Raw genomic sequence first — 18,987 nt, 5'->3', positions numbered from 1 at the left:
TGCGCTAAGGGGTCTGAGTTTGAGTGGGTTAGCTGGCGACACCACTCGCCAGGGGCGATGGGGCTCAGAGATAGGGTGTACTGCGTCACCTAAGGATATTGGTGCGGGCAAAGAAGACTGAGGCCTGCAGCTGTATTGTGGGAGAGGTCTGTGGACCACAGCTGTGCTTATAAATGTAGCGCAAACAGAATCGGGTCAGTGAGTTGAATCCACACTTTACTGAGAGCCCTTCTAATCAAAGGAAGGGTAGGAAACACCTACCCTATAGGGTTGTCTCACTTGAGCACGGTTGAGTGTCAATGCAAGGAGGTGCACATGTGGCTTGATCTGATGATTCCACATCGGTTATGGGCCGACAGTGAAAATGATATATATGTTTGAAGGTAACTGTGGCATGAGACAGAGGCAGCCCACCATGTTGGGCTTGCCTTGGGTGTGAAAGCCAGATCTGTAGAGCTGCTCCATGCGAGCTGACAGGTGATGGTCGCTCCTCCCCCCCCCCCCAACCTCCCCACTTTTTTGTCGCTGCCAAAAAACAGCACTGGCATGTTGCCTATGCATAGAATGGGGACATTTGGCAACAAGAGACTTGAGGTCCCTGGTGTCTCTGGGACAAGGCTGTGCAATTGCCCAAGCAGTTACCATCATGGAGCATACAGAAGGCTTGGTGGCTTCTCTACCTGAGTGTGGCATGTTGGAGCAGCCTGCAGAATGTTGTCAGCAGTCAATAGCTGGGTTGGATCAGGCTGTGGGAGTGCACTTCATGTGCCTCCAGGTCATTGAATCTCTTTCCATGGTGGAATTCCAAATGGAAGAGGGTTTCCATGACGAAAATTTTCGCTGAAGGTACTTTAGTGAGAAAGGGGACCTGATCCATGACAGGCCTCTGTGTGGTGCACACTAAGTCTGGGATGGAGCCGGGCAGGGGCAGGGAGAAAAGTGGCTCTAGATGTGTTGTACTGGCCATTTACATTAAATCAATGATCTGACATGTGTTTACTGTATGGCCAACAGGAAAGTGAGAGCTGTATTATCAGTGGTTTCTTAATTGCAATTGGAAATCGTTTGCAGCTTAGTCTTTCATGAAGGACTATGTCTCTCACACTAGAAGTCAAATTGCACTGGGACTTAGTGCTGTAGCCTTGGAGCTAACTAGCCTTTGGGATCCGTCCAAATGGTGACAGTCCTAAGGCTTTCTTGATCGAGGGAGTGGGGATGCAACTTGGGCAAAACACTCTCTACTATAAATTGTATAATTGAATTCCAGCCCGGATAGTTGGGACAGCAGTTGCCTCCTCTGCTGTTCTGATGGTCAATGTCGTACATGACTGATGATCATATACTGGTCCTAGGAGGACACCAATCAGCATGGGTAAATCAGGAAACCGCTGTTGTGTGCTTGAGGGATGAAGGTGTCCACCATGCAGGTTATGTTGAAATGTAAGGAAGCCAGAAGGATGTGACGGGGTCTTGTGGGGCAGCCGTGTGTCTGAAAGATAAGGTGCTTGCTTCCAAAGTGACAACAAAGTCACCCTCTGACAGGCCCTTGACTGCAGACTGGGGCTTCATGATCGGATAGCCTGTCTAGGCTAGGAACCCCTGGAAGTGTCTCATTGGAAAGACAGTGCTTGAGAAGGAACGTCCATCTGTAACCACAGCAGTGGTTGTGTGTTGAGGCTGAAAGGGTCAGGCCGGGAAGACCAAGTGCAGAAAGTGCACCAGTTGTTTGAGACGTTGTTGCTGGATCTCTGTTCAGGCAAGGTGATGGGCCGAACTAAAGGGCTTGAATGTGGCATCTGCCGTGCTGGTATGAGTGGGCAGAAAGGTGCGCCCCTGTGGCTAATGAACAGTTAGTTGTGCTTTGTGAGATGCATCCGTCCTCATCAATATGCCTTTCTTCCGAGTATAGAAGACAGTTATTACCCAGGCCTCCTGCTGCTAGGGAGGAGTGGAAGAGATGGACTTAGGGTGATTGTCTCCTGTCCTGTGGGCAGTTTTTGGGTGATTGTCTCCTGCCCTGTGGGCAGTTTTTGGGCCTGCTAAAACTTGAAAGGCAAAGACATACACCCCTTCATGGGAGGGCCGGCTAGGATGTAGGGCCCGTGTGGAGCTGTTGTCAAACCACAGTGGTGCAAACCAAGGGTTGTTGTAGGCAATGGAGGGAAGAAGGGATGCCTTACAAACATGGAAGGAATGAAGGGCATGTGTGTCCGGAGTGGCACCCCAAAGTTGGACTGCCTCATCCCTCCTTGTACCAAGTTAGGACATCTCTAGCCCTGTGGGTGAGGAGGGAGTGTGTGTAGGTCCCTTGCGGCCAGCTACAGCAGAGATGTGGATGTGGCAAGGAGCACATGTTCAAGCTTGCACGAGACAGTTGTGTCTCTATATGTCGTAGTCCACCGAAATGGAGTCCGGAAGCTCTATACCAAGAAATATCTGTTAATATGAAGAATGTATGAACATACCGCCGAAATGCACGCGCATATGTATATATACCAAGATATGTGCATGCATGGATTTGTGCGTGTTCCCCCTTTTTTCTTTTTTTCTTTTTTAACATCATCTATAATAACAAATGTATTATTGTTTCTGTTTTATTTCATTGCTATTGTGTTTGTCAAGAAAAAACAATGGTAAGTGGATTGGTTCCTTGCAGAGCAATATATGCCTGCAATTGCAGGGGGGGTGAAGAGCCCAAAAATTTGAGTGGCAAATAGCCTGAGAAACAGAGGAAGGAAAATAGAGGTTGTCAGTAGCTGATAGGAGCTGCTGCATAAAGCCCTCAGGTGGGCAGCAAGGTCCTATGAGAATGCAAAAGAACATCGCTGGAGGTCAGTAAAGGGGGCTGGACTGACTGGGTGTGTAAACGCAAGGGAAGTAACTACGTTGCCTACTGCCAAAGTTTCAAAAGCGGGGTTGCCTCCCTTCGGCCGAAAAATCGGCGGTGGAGGAGGCCTCTTCAGCATATATCCCCCTTTGTTCCGTTTCCGCGCTGTAGAGAGAAGAATGTCATGTCGCATGTGGGAGTCCGTGGTTTGATGCCACCATAACCGACAATGGGTGAAGTGGGCCGCATGGGAGGTAAGAATAACGTCCATTGGTGCCATGGCCAATGCTGAGAGGTGGTGCAATTTTTGTGTTGCATGGCCCCCTAGCAGGCCACCTTCCTCCCTAAACAGAGGGAGGGCTACCCTGTCAGAATCGGTTGCCACTAGACCCGAGACGGTTGAGGGCATGCCACGTAACAGAGCCGCAATCTGTGGCCGCGGACGTCATGTAACGTAGACAGTATGAGATGCTGATTGTCAATTGGGGCTTGTGTCTGAGCCACCACTGGTTGGGTAACAGCAGAGTCCAGCAGTGTGGTAGAGGGAACTGCCACCGCCGAGGTTGGAGGGACTGCATGCACCCGTGGTGTGGGCAAGGGCAGTGCTGGTACAAGGGAGGTAACCGCCGAAGCAGGGGTAGCTTCCCTTGAATTTGAAAATCGGAGCGAGGGGGAGGGTGCATGTGTGTGCGTGTCCCGTGGTGGGTCACCTTCCTCTCTACCTAGAGGGAGGGAGGGCTTCCCTGCCCGAAACGGTCACGGTTTGGACTTGAGACGGTCAGGGCATGCCGCGTGAGTGGCGCACGATCTGTGGCCGCGGCCTTGCTCACGGACGTATGAGATATATATATAGTGGACCGAGTGTGCGAAGTGGAGGACGTTAAGTCCGTGTTGGATTCCCTGAGAAGGAGCACACTCGTTCCTTGAAATTGTGGACATGGGGAAAGAGATAGAGGGCGACTCACACACTGCCGACTGGCAGGGCCGAGAAAGCACGAAGCGCGTTGAGACTGATCACGGATCGATTGAATGAAGAGCAATGACATCACTGACCAGAATATGATGAAACAAACCCTGAGAAGTCGCTGGAGGAGGCGTAGGAGGTGGTGGAGGTATGGAGTTGACCGGAGGGAGCAGAGGCAGTGGAGGAGGTGGAGGGTTAGCGTTGTAGACGGAGCCCGAGGTTGAAGGCCCAGTGTCAGATCATATCATGTCAGTATGAAAGCCCTTAGGCCTGTCAGGCCTTTTGCCTGTTGGAAATGGGGGGAAGTGAGAGCCCCCATAATTGTATTGAGAGAATTTTCCAATCTAATTGTGCGCAAGGCTTAATTTCTGCCCCAAATACTGTACCTGTACCTGTAGATAGAGGGCCTTTGCGATTGAGATTGTGCCATAATTTTAGCTCGATTGTCCAAATGAGCTAAGTAAGTTTGTGACCTGATACAAGTCTTTGTCAGATACAAAACATGAGTGTAAAAAAATCGATAGAAATACGAAAAAACTTAGCCGTATGAAGAGCACAGGATCAGGAGTCAAGATGGCTGTCGGAAAAAGAGGGCGCTAGTCAGGGATGCACAGGGGAGATTATCGGCCGGAGCTACTTTCGTTTTCTCCGCATAAGCGGGTAGTAGTTGCACAGGACAGGAATCAGACCCCTGCCGGAGTCTGCACTAGTGGGTCATGGTTAAGTATGTGTAATTAAAAATCACTTTACCAAATATTACACATTAATCTACATTTGTTACAAATGAATATTTGGAAAGACTGAAATATCTCATTAATTGAAATGAGCAATTGCTTTCAACCATCTGGACTTCCAATTTGAAATTGTCAAATTTCTTAAAGATGTTTATATAAATTCTAGAAACTTCTAAACGTAAGTTGAGGTTACATTTCAGTAAAGATTAACTCGATTATTCGAAATAATTGCAAATTTGTTCAAATGTATAGCATCTAAACTCATAGAATAATATTAATAAGGAAATACAAATAGCATTTACATTTTGGTATCAATTTCTCAATGTTAGAAATGCTTACTGTAAAGTATGACATATTTCACTCACCCTATCAGGTTCACAGAGGCCCACACACAGTGCTGTTGCCTTTTCCCTTTTCCAGCTAACTGAGAACTGATGAAATTACTGTTACTGGTTCTACAAGGAAAGGTAGGAGAACTCACTTTGTAAAAACATATTAAGATGCAGCACATCCACCCTACATGAATATTATTTTGCACGTGAAGTAATCACACTAAAGCTGACAGGGACATGAAAGTGCACTCTCTCTCTCTCTCTCTCTCTCTCTCAGTGGGTCAAAGAGAACAATTTCACCCTGTTACACTAATACCAATAATATACCATACTTTCCCTATGTGGCTAGCTAAGCTCGTAAAAGAACCGTTCCCATTGGCAAAATTATATTTTTAAAAATCTCTCTCTCATAACTGACTTCTATCACTTACCACTGCTGCTGACTGGAGGAAACACCAGCAGAACAGTTCCCTCTGGCAGGTGGATCTTGTCCTGCTCATTCTTGCTTTCAGGGTCTGATGCCTTTTTGGTATCATTCTGATGACTGCAGCTGAAATTTTATGGAAACACAAACATGAAGGCAAAACATTTCTTCATTGGTGCAAAATGTGGAAAGACATATTCCAACTTTCTCATGTAAAATTATCCAAAGGCATAACAGTTTACTGGATATTGGCTTTTTAGTTCCTCCCATTATTACCAAATGTTACAACATCAACATTTGTTAAATATATCATATATGCATATATATATGCATGCACAGTGCATTAGTTCCGCTTTGGCTGAATGAACATATATAATTATACATATACATATATATATATATATATATATATATATATGTTCATGTGTGTGTGTGAGAGAGAGAGAGAGAGAGAGAATCATAAACAATATTGTTCAAAATTATCAGCATCAGAACTGTCCAATTACAAAAGATTCAACACTTATGACTGGTTCGTTGTTGAAACACATGTATAGATATTAACTTTTTAACATGTGCAAACATATAATTGGGCAAAACAAAGTGGGTCCCAGCTCCTAGATGGGCTTGATGCTGTCTGGGAAGTAAGAAGGGAGAGATCCTTCAAAGTGGCAATAAGCCCATGTGGCAATTTTGTATTGAATTCTGTACTGGATGGGTAACCAATGAAGCTGATGTCAAGTGGGGTAACATGATCCTTTTTTGACTTTCTGAAAATGATTCTTGCAACATTGTTCAAAATCATCAGAGGGCATGACAACAAATCAGAAAGCAGACCAGCAAGTAGTGAATTCAAATCAAATCAAATCATGTTAATAGCCCAGCCAACCACAAAGGCCATATCAGGGCTGAAGTAGCGAATTGCAGTAGCCAATGCGACTTAGGATCAAGGAACAAACAAGTTGAGTGGTTGCTTCATTAGTTAGATATGGTCAAATGGTACGGGATTTTCCACATAAATTACTGACATGGTCATGCATGGACAGAGCTGAATCAAAAAATGCACCTACATTTCTAACAGAATTTGGAAAGTTGATGTAAGCATTGCAGACAGTAAAGGTATGGTTGGAAATGTGACTTGATTAGTCCAGACTTAGAACCTATAAGTATGGCTTCTGTCTTGATGTCATAAAGTTTAAACTTGTCTGTGTCCACTCAGCAATAATGCACATCTCAATGTTTTTGCTAAGGATGGCAAAAGAATTTGGGGAAGAAGCTTTAGTGAGATGGGTGTTGTCTGCAAACTTGTGAAAATCACATTGATATTGTCTGATGATGTTGGACAGTGGTTGAGTGTACATGCTAAATAATATTGGACCAAGAACTGATGAGCCTTGGTGAATGAAGTATTGAGTAGGAAGAGGTCTGGATTCAAAATGAGAACTGGAAATAAAACACCCTTTGAGTGTGATTGGAGAGGTAAGATTTAAACCAATCGAGAGCTGTGCCAGAGATTCCAAAAGTATGATGAAGAGGGTTGAGAAGAATATCATGATCTGTTTTGTCAAAGGCTGCAGAGAGATCGAGGAGACACAGAACTGAGACATCTCTCTTGTCTGCACAGGACAATAATGTGTTGGATATGTGTAAGAGGGCTGTCTTTGGTCTGTGATTTTGTTTGTATGACCGAAACACCTCAAGGAGGTCATTAGATGACAAATTACTGAGGAGTTTATGAAGAACGACTCTTCCAAGTAATTTTGACAGAAAAGGTAAATTTGAAATAGGTCTGTAGTTTTCTAATGATTTCTTTGTCAAGACCAGGTTTCTTGAGTAGGGGTGTGACTAAGGCATGTTTAAAATCTTCAGGAAAAGAACCTGTAGACAAAGAGATGTTTACAATCAAGATAACTGGAAGAAGGCCGTTTGAGCACAGTTTGAACAGATCAGCAGGCAGAGGATCCAGACCACAGCATCTAAGTGCAACTCACAGATTGTGTTCTCAGAGACCTGTTCAAAAGCAGTCAAGGGGACACCATTGAACGTATCCAATCTGAATCAGTGGAGTCCAGTTCACTGCAAATGTCTGAAATTTTCTGATCAAAGAACTCACAGAATCTATCAGGATGATCAGATATTAGAGATAGTTGAAGGAAGAACAGGAATTTTATCCCTGAATCCCCAAAATTCCCTGGAAAGGGGAGAATACTATTTCTTTTATAAAAGATTTTCTGGCGCTGAACAGGTTTACCCACTAAGCATTGATTGTGGCATTGAACCCAGGGTCCTCAAACTGACTGAAAATCCACCACTTAATCCACTCACTTATTTTGCCCATTAGAGCGGTTTCAGTTTTGAATTTGAGGTGGCTGTCAGTCTGAGTTAAAAATTGACTAAACAGGGTCCTTTTCTGTTTTGATGTATATTCTGGTTTCTGTTGCATGTATGCTTGCCAGATGGAATCACAAGAGGCAATACCCATGCCAGTTATTGTGAATCATTCTCTCTCGAAGGATCCTATACATACCTGTCTTGTACAGCACACGCTGAAAGTTAGAGGTAATATATTTCTTTCTTGTTATATATATATCACCCTCTCTTTCTGTCTCTCTCGCTCTCCTGGTCTCCCCCCTCTCTCATCCTGGATGAGTAAAGTATATATTTCTATGCACTGACACAACCACACACACACACACGCACACCCACGCGCGAGCACGCACACACACACACACACACACACACGCACACGCACACGCACACACACACACACACACACACACATGCTGTATGAGTGTTTTAGGTTGCTGGCTACATTGCAAGAGTCAGTGACCAAGTTCATCCCCAACTTGATAAATGGGAGCAAGATCAAGTGATTGTGATGGTCATGGCAACAGAGGGATGTAGTGTTGCAGCAAATTCTGGGTTGTGGCTCATGTGCTGTGAGGACAGGCATTGGCCTGCTGGAACATCTGCAGATGGAACAGTGGTACAACATGGTCCTGGGGAACAGCCGTTTACATTGCAGCATTCACATGACCATTGAAGATGTGGATTTGGGTTCCGTGGTGGAAACTGAAGCCTGCCCAAACCATCAGGTTCCTCCTACCCATCTGCCCACTTCATCTTCATTGCACTTAAGTGGCTGCTCCATCCTTGGTACCTGGTCTGCTGACTCTCTCTCATGTTCCTCTTCTGAAACTGTAGGTCAAACCAGATCTGCTGAAAGACAACCCTGTTCAGGGATCCTCCATTTGAACCACAATTGCTTCACCTGCATGTGTGGCTGCTATGTGGTCTGTGTTGCATCCAACAGCCTTAGTTGAAGCCATCTGTTTCTTAGATAGCCTTATTACCAGTGGCCCTTTCTGTTGGGGGCGCATTCTCAGATGTTGAGTTTTTAGTGTCAGGTTAGATAGGTCATGCTCTGAGTCTGTGTATGATTTCCTCACGTACAAATGGCTGGATTGGTATACAGAACAAAGAGCCCCTCCTAACGGGAGCGTGTCGATACTCCCCCGCGTTTAAAGCGCGTTGGGTTACGCTGCTGGTCAGGCATCTGCTTGGCAGATGTGGTGTAGCGCATATGGATTTGTCCGAACACAGTGACGCCTCCTTGAGCTACTGAAACTGAAACTGAAACTCCCCCGCGTCAATACTCCCCCGTGTCGATACTCCCCCGTGTGTGCGTTAGTGTGTGTGTGTGTGTGTGTGTGGTGTTGCTGCTGCAGTTGTCGTCGTCGTCTTCTTCAGTTTAGCGTCTTTTATCCATAAGTGTTATTTGACAAACATAGAAGAAAAAGACAGCTACTGGTGAGGGAAAAGTAACTGTTCACGTAGTGTGTGTGTGTGTGTGTGTGTGTGTGTGTGTGTGTGTGTGTGTGTGTGTGTGTTAGATAACTTATAATTGGTGAAATTTTGTGTAAAATATGAGATTACAATATAACATCCTTAGAACGAAATACAAATGATAACAGTAAGCGAACTTGACTAATCAACAATTAAAGATTTGAATCAGTATGATTAAGCACTGATAAGCAATATCATGTAACATGATGTGGTTTGCAACATATAAACAGGGGAAAAGATATTGATTGATTAGTTTGATATATTTAAGGTATATGGTTTTGGGGCGTGGGGTTATACGTATTTGCATGGATTGTTCATGTTTTCGATTTTATTTATTGATTGTTTTCACACACACACACACACACACGCACGCACACACACACACACACACACACACACACACACACACACACACACACACACAGAGAGAGAGAGAGAGAGAGAGAGAGAGAGAGAGAGCGTTTCACCGCTGTAAGATTTAGCACAGATAATTCATGTTATATAATTTGTAATACATATATGAAATAAAGAAGAAAATTAATCAGTTGTGTGTGTCGATTTCTGCTCGTTGCATTCTTTTTATATTTTCGTTTTTATTGATTATTTTCATACACACACGCGCGCGCGCGCGTATATACACTGTTGGACTTCGACATGTTATCATCAACCCATAAAGTTTACCCCCACACTCACCCCCCACCTCCCAACCTTCTGCCAAGCCGCCGCACTGTGCTTTGATCCCGCTGCCTGAAACTAACTTCCAAACTTTTATGGGCCACTGTTACGACCCTTTTATGGCCCCATCTTGGAGCGCCCCACCCCAGATGCAGATGTTTAGGGGCCAACGAGGAGACGTCACACACAAGACAAAGACCTACATTTGAGAACACACACACATACACGCACATGCATACATACACACACACACACACATACACACATACACATGCACACACACACACACACACACGAACGCACACACAAACGCACACACAATCACACACACACACGGACCATCTGACGCCCCCCCTCTCACCGTCATACATACCCATCGCCCACATGCACACCCACCAACAACATACACACCAACGCGCTTTCACATACATAATTCAAATGCACGCGCTAGCATACACACACACACACCACACACACACACAGAGGCACACACACACACACACACACACACACACACACATTGACACAGTGAGCACAACAGACACAAAAGTTGTAAGGTTTACGACCCAGCCAAGTGGCAGAGAAAACACGACGGCAAAGATAAAAGCACTAGAGATAAGATAACAGGGCGCGATCGCGTGCGCGCACACACGCAAGCGCGCTCTTACACACACACACACACACACACACACACACACACACACACAGATAAACAGAAATGCGAACAGACAGACAGACAACCCCTCCCCCCCCCCACACACACACACGCGCGCACACGCGCGAGCGTGAACCCACATGTATACACACATCCACACACACGTGCGCGCGCACGCACACGCATGTATACCTGCATGTGTAAATAAAAAGACCAAAACAACATAATTATGATATTCATAAACCGAAACCGAAGGTACTTCATACAAGTAGTTAAAAAAAAAAAAAAAAAAAAAAAATATATATATATATATATATATATACTGGTGTACTGAAGGATACATATGCTAGCTTTATCAGTGGATTGGTGACATTTCATTTGATTTGGCGACATTTCAGCGTTCACTTAGTAACCGTTGGTTTGTCGTCTTTATTTCTTTCACTGACAGTTCATGACTTCAACCGTTTGCTTTGCTTTGTGGGGCACGTGGGGTTGGGAAGCTATTCCATGTATTTGAATAGTAACTAAGCTCGAAAGCATGTCTATGTTCCCCCATGTCTATATTTCCCCCGTTAGCCAGGTCAGGGGCATAACCCTTGCTACTGGTACCATGTAACCCAGTACTACCTGCCGCATGTGAAGTCTCCCAACGACGGACCAGGCGGAGGAAACCTTTCCGAATGGCTGTGAAGGCGGAAGAGGATGACTAAAGGGCAGGGGGAGCTCTTATCCTTGGCTGGAAGTCCTCCTAGGAGACAAAACTCTGAAGAAAAAACCTGCACCTGCCGAGGCCGTTCTACACGCGGCACTATCTGCACCTGTGGGACTCTGAGCGTCGGTAGGCGAGAGAGTGGGGAAGGGACTGCACAACTCTTCAATAAAAAACAACAACCTGTGCTGGTCAGGCAACCAGGCTAATGCCGGAACGAGCTAGTGGTAACGGGGACAGGCAGAGGATGCTGCTGGCAGTTCCTAGTCACGACTCTGCACGCAGGCGGCTGTAGGGTGATGGTCGTCCGCCGTAGACTGGGGCAGATGCGGCGCCCGTATCCTCCCACAGCGTCAGAGCAGCCCTTTTTAGGGACAGCACTGCTCTCCCCACACGGTGAAGGGGAGATAAAAGGATCCCTAAACAAAGCCTGCCTCGCCTAGTACCTAGTAGGAAACCACACCTACTTAGACATCCAACACTAGCGGTCGAAAACAACAGAAGAAAAGAACCAGGAGTCATGCCCTGACTCAAGGTGCCTGGAATGTTTGCACCCTTTGGGACAGAGATGACAGACCAGAAAGGCTCACAGCACTCATTGCTAGAATGCTTGATCACTGCCAGGTGGACATAGCAGCCCTGAGCGAAACCAGGTTTGCTGGTGAAACCCAGCTGGAGGAAGTTGGAGGGGGCTACACCTTCTACTGCATTGGGTAGCCAGAAGACACCCCAAGAACCTCATGCGTGGTCTTTGCCATACAAACCAAACTTGCACGACAGCTTGACAGCCTTCCACGTGGGATAAACGATAGGCTGATGACCCTGCGTCTGAAGCTGTCCAATGATCGCTTTGCCACAATCATCAGCTGCTATCCCCCGATGATGACCAACCCTGATGACATCAAAGAAGCTTTCTATGAGGAGCTCAGCCGCACCATTTCAGCGATAGACAGAAAGGACAGGCTGGTCATCCTTGGGGATTTCAATGCCCGCGTCGGCGTGGACTTCTCCTCGTGGCCAAAAGTCCTAGGACAGCACGGCACTGGTAAGTGCAACTCCAACGGACTGCTTTTGCTCTTGCTCTGCGCGCAGCATGGACTGACCATCACCAACACCCTCTTCCAACAAGCGGACAAGTACAAGAGCACATGGATGCACCCCTGCTCCAAGCAGTGGCACATGCTGGACTATGTGATTGTCCGGCAGAGGGACAGAGGTGATGTTTCAAGTACAGGCTGCATGAGAGGAGCAGTCTGTTGGTCGGTCCATCGCATTGTACGCAGTAAGATGAACATCAGACTTGCATGCAAGCTCCAACCAGCCAGGCAGAAACCCCCTAGGAAGCTGAACATCCACTGCCTCCCCATCACCAAGGATGTGCTGCAGCAGCAAATCCAAGCAGCTCTCCAACAAATTCCTGCATCGACTGATGTAGAAGAGGTATGGAGCACCTTTAGAGATGCTGTGTACACAGCAGCAGCTGACACACTCGGCTTTGTACAGGGGAGCCACAAAGACTGGTTTGACGAGAACGACTCTGGAATCTCCAAGCTCCTGAACACATTGCATATACGGCATCAGGATCACATTTCCGATAATGACTGCCAGAGGAAGAATAACTTGTACTTGCAAACCAAGCAACTCGTACAGAAGAGGCTGCGTGAGAGGAAGAACACCTGGTGGGAGAGAAAGTCCGAAGAGCTTCAGTCCGCTGCTGATGCTCGCGACACGAAGACCTTCCATGATGGTCTCCGAGCTGTGTATGGGCCGAGAGTCACAGGATCAACCCCTGTCCGAGCCTTGGACCAGACCACCCTCCTGACAGACAAGAAAGACATCCTTGCCCGCTGGGCAGACAACTTCAACACCCTCCTCAACAGGGACTCGTTCGTATCTGACGAGGTAATTGCAGCCCTCCCACAGCTACCAGTCAATGACTCGCTAGCTGCCCCTCCACTAAGGCCGAGACCCGAAAGGCCCTGAAGCTGACAACGTCAGGAAAAGCACCGGGAGTGGATGGAATCCAGGCCGACATCTACAAGTATGGACAGGTTCTCAACCTCCTGCAGGCGCTTTGGACTCACCATCAGCCTCAGCAAGACCGAGTCCATGTATCAACCAGCTAGCTCACAGAACGCCAGTGCCTCCCCCCCCCCCCCCACCTGCAATCAAGATCGATGACACAGAGATCAAGTCAGTCGACAAGTTTTGCTACCTGGGCAGCACCCTATGCAGCAACGGAGCCCTTGATGCAGAAGTGACGCTGCGCATCGCCAAGGCCAGCTCCGCCTTTGGCAGACTCAACAAAGGGTGTGGAACAACAAAGGCATTAGGCTCAGCACCAAAATCAAAACCCACAGAGCTGTTGTGCTGACCACCTTGTTGTACTGCTGTGAAACATGAACGATGTATCGCCGTCACATTCAATAACTTGAGCAGTTTCACCAGAGGTGCCTACGAAAGATCCTCGGCATAAAGTGGCATGACAGGGTCTCCAACCTCCAGGTCCTAGAGAGGAGTGGCCTGCCCAGCATCGAAAGCCTGCTGATTCAGTGCCATCTACGCTGGACAGGACACGTTGTCCGCATGACAGACAGCAGGATCCCGAAGATGCTACTGTATGGCCAGCTGAAGGAAGGCAACTGCGAACTTGGAAGACCCTGTAAGCACTTTAAGGACACCTTGAAGACAAAACTCAAAGCCTGTGACATAGACATCGCTTCCTGAGAAACTGATGTCCTTGACCGCTCTCGCTGGAGGATGCTGTGCTCTAGTGGCATAAAGACGTTTGAAAACAAGAGAACGCTGGCCATTAAGGAGAAGCATGAGCAAAGGAAGCAGGGCTCAACTTCTGGAGACGTTTTCCCTTGCAACACCTGTGGGAAGTGCTGCGCATCCAGAATCGGCCTCTTCTCCCATAAGAGGACACACACCGACAGATAATCCTACCTGCCTACTCATCCGTCGGTCGGACGGGAGACTCCATCATCATCATCATTATGTTCTCCCAGGTCAGCGACGGTCAGTGGTCAGCAATGGTCATTGGTGGTAGACCTTCAAGTGACCATACCCCCCCCCTCCCCCACGCCCCCTCCCCACACACATACACACACATTACCCAGGCAGGAGGAGGGGTTCATATTGATTTCCCGAAAGTTTTATCAATTTACCATTCAAATATACTTGTCTGCCAAAAACGAATTACGGTATGAATATACCAGGGTATGATTAAAAAAGACACTGTTTTTATATTGTCGAGAAAGTGTGTGACCAACAAAAATGGTATTTAAAGAAGTGTCCTATTTGACTAAGATTAGGTTTGTCGAGCTTCATATTATATCACTCAGTCTTTTACAATCAAGAATGACCAGAGCTAAAATGTACCCTAGCGTTACAGGCGTTCTGTTACTGACCTATTTCTTTTCAGTGGTATTTTTCTTTCCAGTTAGTACTTTTTTTTCCCATAAAGTCCTTCTTGGTTTTCTTTGTAAATTATGACAAATTACACTGATTAACTTTAAAACCATCATCAATACTGAATATCATATCGCGGCGAAACAGTGTGAATGTGTGTGTGTGTGTGTGTGTGTGTGTGTGTGTGGTGTTCACCGAATAATGTATTTACTGAGTGTCAGCGGGATGCACACAACGTATATGTCTGTGTATAAGTGTGTGTGGGCAGAGAGAGTGAGAGATAGTGGCAGAGAGGGGGAGAGATGAAGAAACAGAAAATGAGAGGAGAGAGAGGCGGGGGGGGGGGGGAGACTAACTGAGAGAAGAGAGAGAATGAGAGATACAGAGAGAGAGAGAGAGTGGCAGAGATGGGGAGACAGAAAGAGTGGCAAAGAGGGGGGGACAGAGAGAGACAGAGAAAGAGTGGCAGAGATGGGGAGACAGAGAGAGAGTGGCAGAGAGGGGGAGACAGAGACACACACACACAAGAGAGAGAGAAACAGAGAGAGAGAGAGTGTGGCAGAGAGGGGGAGACACAGAAACAGAGAGTGGCAGAGAGGGGGAGACAGAGAGAGAGTGGCAGAGATAGGGAGAGAGACAGAGAGAGTGGCAGAGAGAGAGACAGAGAGAGTGGCAGAGAGGGGGAGAGACAGAGAGAGAGAGGGGGAGACACAGAGAGAGAGAGAGTGGCAGAGATGGGGAGAGAGACAGAGAGAGAGGGGGAGACAGAGAGAGAGAGAGTGGCAGAGAGGGGGAGAGAGAGAGACAGAGTGTGGCAGAGATGGGGAGACAGAGAGAGACAGAGTGGCAGAGAGGGGGAGACAGAGAGAGAGACAGAGTGTGGCAGAGATGGGGAGACAGAGACAGAGTGGCAGAGAGGGGGAGACAGAGAGAGAGACAGAGTGTGGCAGAGATGGGGAGACAGAGAGAGAGACAGAGTGGCAGAGAGGGGGAGACAGAGAGAGAGAGAATGGCAGAGAGGGGGAGACACAGAGAGAGAGTGTGTGTGTGGCAGAGAGGGGGAGACAGACAGAGAGAGAGAGAGAGTGGCAGAGAGGGGGAGACAGGCAGAGAGTGAGAGAGAGAGAGACAAACACACACACAGAGTGGCAGAGATGGGGAGACAGACAGAGACAGACAGAGAGAAAGAGGCAGAGATGGGGAGACAGAGAGTGCAGAGATGGGGAGACAGACACAGAGAGAGAGGCAGAGATGAGGAGACAGAGAGTGGCAGAGATGGGGAGACAGACAGAGAGAGAGACAGAGAGTGGCAGAGAGAGAGAGAGTGGCAGAGATGGGGAAACAGAGAGAGAGGGGGAGACAGAGAGAGAGAGGGGGAGAGAGAGAGTGGCAGAGATGGGGAGACAGACACAGAGAGAGAGTGGCAGAGATGGGGAGACAGAGAGAGAGACACACACAGAGTGGCAGAGATGGGGAGACACAGAGAGAGTGGCAGAGAGGGGGAGACACACACACACACACACACACACACACACCTACACACACACACAGAATGGCAGATATGGGGAGACACAGAGAGGGAGAGACAGAGAGTGGCAGAGAGGGAGAGAGAGTTGAAGAGAGGGGGAGAGACAGAGAAACAGAAAATGAGAGACGGAGAGTGAGTGAGAGAGAGAGAGAGAGAGGGAGCGAGACAGAGAAACAGAACATGAGAGACGAAGAGACAGAGAGAGAGCGAGCGTTTGCCACCAGATACACTGAGTCGTGATGAAAAAGTCTAAGTCCGTGTAACACGGCCGGACTACAAGGCAGCGAGCCCACACAACAGCGGGCCGAAGACACACAAGTCGCTGCTCAACTCTGAACGCGGACGGCTGTCATGAAGAGAACACACAACACATTCATCATTACACAACACAACTTTGATCAAGCAGAAAGCATTATCAGTCACAAATATATACATACATCTGTATTTGACTGTTTTTGGATCTTTGTGAGAGGGACTATCGACAGGGGGGAGTATTGACGCGGGGGAGTATCGAGCTGACCCCCCTCCTAACAACTCTTCTGACATGTAGCGGGCCAACTTCCTAATACTCCACTGCATGGGGTTAAAGTTTCAGGATACAGATCAGTTAACTGCATCATGATCAGGCTGTGGAGAGGGGGAGGGGAGGGGAGGGATGTCCTTCCTTTGAAGCATACTATCTTCTCAGTGAAGGGGGCTTGTAAGCCACAATTTCTCGAAGTCCTGTGATTTCTCTCACTTTGTGAGAAATCGTGGGCGTTCCCCTCCTGTGTTGTCTCTCCATTGCGAGAAATCGTGGGGTGCGCCCCCATGCTTTCTCACAATGTGTGAGAAAGCATGGAATGCCCCCCTTATTTTTAACAAAGGTATTTACTTTGTCATCGGAGTTCGGTTCTTGTCTTTTCCCCAATGCAAATCTAAGAGAAAAATGAGAGAGAGAAAGAAACGAGAAATGGTGGGCGACGACGACGATAATCATGATAATGACAGTGGCGTTAACGAAGACATCAACAATAGATGGTGAAGGCACAGTACTGGTGTAAAAAATGTGTCAATGTATGTGTTATGTGAATGGGTGAGTGTGTGTGTGTGTGTGTGTGTGTGAGTGCAGGGCTTCCGTTAACACTCAAATGTGTGTCTCTGACTCTCTAAAATGAGAGAGGACGCACTACAGCTTCGGCTAGGGAGTCCACGGGGCACACTATAAAATCAGCGTCAATCAAAACGTGAACATGCACGGTCGAACAACAGCGTTCGCTTCTTGTTTCACTAGAAATTGGCGACTGCTGCAAAGTTCCTTATTTTCGTTTTATCTCCCTTCACAGAAAACTTGGTCATATCTGGTGTGCAGAAAAGTAACTTGAACTGTACGATGTTTGAGGTCTTGTAAAAGTCCTGTTCATCGATCCGTGTGGGTTATACAGCTGGTATACTAAAAACTTTAAATGCGTGGCATATTGGCAAAACGGATTGTACTGGTCAGGTTTCTTCTTCCAGCAAGCATCCAACCTACTCTTGAAGGCATTTACAGAAGGTGCCAGAACTACTTCATCTGGGAGGCTGTTCCAAGTTTTGGTGATTCTTTCGCTGAAGAAGTGTTTCCTGGTATCACAGTGGGTATGGTGCGGGAACAGTTTCATTGCATTTCCTCTGATGCCTCATCCTCGGGAGTTTCAAGCTTTGGTTTTTCGGTCTTGTAGATTCTGTAGACATATTTAAAGGTGTCGATCATATCCCCTCTGAGACGTCTGTGTTCCAAGCTAGGCAGGCCAAGTCGCTCCAGTCTTGCTGGGTATGGCAGTTCACTGATTGAGGAGATCAACTTTGTGGCTCGGCACTTCACATCCTCTAGTTGTTTGCGTAATGTCTAATGTCGGGGTTGCCACACAGTTTGTCCATACTCGAGGATAGGCCTTGCTAGTGTCTTGTACAGCTGGATGAAGAGCTTGCAGTCTACGAACTCAAAAGTTCTGTGGATGACGCCTGTTACGCTGTTTGCTCTTGATGTGAGTTGTCAACGTGTTGCCTAAATTTGAGGTCGTTGTTGACATGAACACCGAGATCCACTTCCACCTCACTTTCTGTCAGGGGTATTTCTCAGCTGGTTCCGGTTTCAGCGTCTGTGTGTTTCATATGGTACGTTGCCTCTGATTTACGTGTGCCGACTTTCATCACTTTGCATTTCTGTTGGTGGAATCTCAGAAGCCAATCATCTGACCATTTCTGAAGACTGTTTAGGTCCTGCTGGAGTGATGCAGTTGATTCTTGGTCATCGCTTGTGGCATACAACTTTGTGTCATCTGCAAATAGTTTGACAGTGCTTTGTACATGTTTCGGCAGGTCATTGATGTAGATAACAAACAGGACTGGTCCTAATACACTACCTTGTGGGATACCGCTTGTGACTGCAGCCTCCTCAGAGAAAGTTCCGTTAATTCTGACTCGTTGCTTTCGATCACCAAGGAAGGCTGCTATCCAGTTGAGCATTGGGCTTTTATTCCGTGGGCTTCAACTTTGCTCAGCAGACGATGGTGCGGTACAGTGTCAAAGGCTTTTTGAAAGTCTATGTATACGACGTCAATGCTGCTGCCAGAGTCAATGAGTCTAGTCTAGTCATCAAGAGCTTCCAGTAGATTTGTCACACATGATTTCCCCTGAACGAACCCATGTTGCTCCTCACATAGTTGCTCATTGCGTTGTAGGTGATTCGTTATTTGTTCTCTCAGAAGTGTTTCCATTGCCTTGCACAGGATGCAGGTTAGGCTGACAGGGCGATAGTTTCCTGGTTGCTGTTGGCTTCCTTTCCTCTTGTAAATTGGGGTGACTGTGGCTTCTTTCCAATCAGTTGGTATTTCCCCACGATCCAGAGTCGGGTGGAACAG

The 18,987-nt window shown here is 47.1% G+C and overlaps 1 protein-coding gene across 3 annotated transcripts in view; it reads left to right on the top strand.

Annotated features, from left to right (window-relative positions):
- LOC143290398 (protein SPO16 homolog) overlaps positions 1-18,987 on the top strand; it is a 94,195-nt gene that overhangs the window by 5,935 nt on the left and 69,273 nt on the right. For 2 of the 3 annotated variants that reach the window (XM_076599798.1, XM_076599800.1), the window contains exons 2-3: positions 4,899-4,992; positions 7,735-7,837. In XM_076599798.1, coding sequence (XP_076455913.1) covers positions 4,960-4,992; positions 7,735-7,837 — 136 coding nt within the window. In that variant the 5' untranslated portion in view covers positions 4,899-4,959. Of the gene's footprint in view, positions 1-2,966; positions 3,082-4,898; positions 4,993-7,734; positions 7,838-18,987 lie in introns of those variants that run through there. The other variant, XM_076599799.1, reaches the window with a different exon arrangement.

The sequence above is a fragment of the Babylonia areolata genome, chromosome 15 (genome assembly GCF_041734735.1).
Source record: "Babylonia areolata isolate BAREFJ2019XMU chromosome 15, ASM4173473v1, whole genome shotgun sequence".
NCBI classification, from domain to species: domain Eukaryota; kingdom Metazoa; phylum Mollusca; class Gastropoda; order Neogastropoda; family Buccinidae; genus Babylonia; species Babylonia areolata.
Note: the sequence above shows the minus strand (reverse complement) of the source record. Positions and strands in the feature narration are given on the sequence as shown.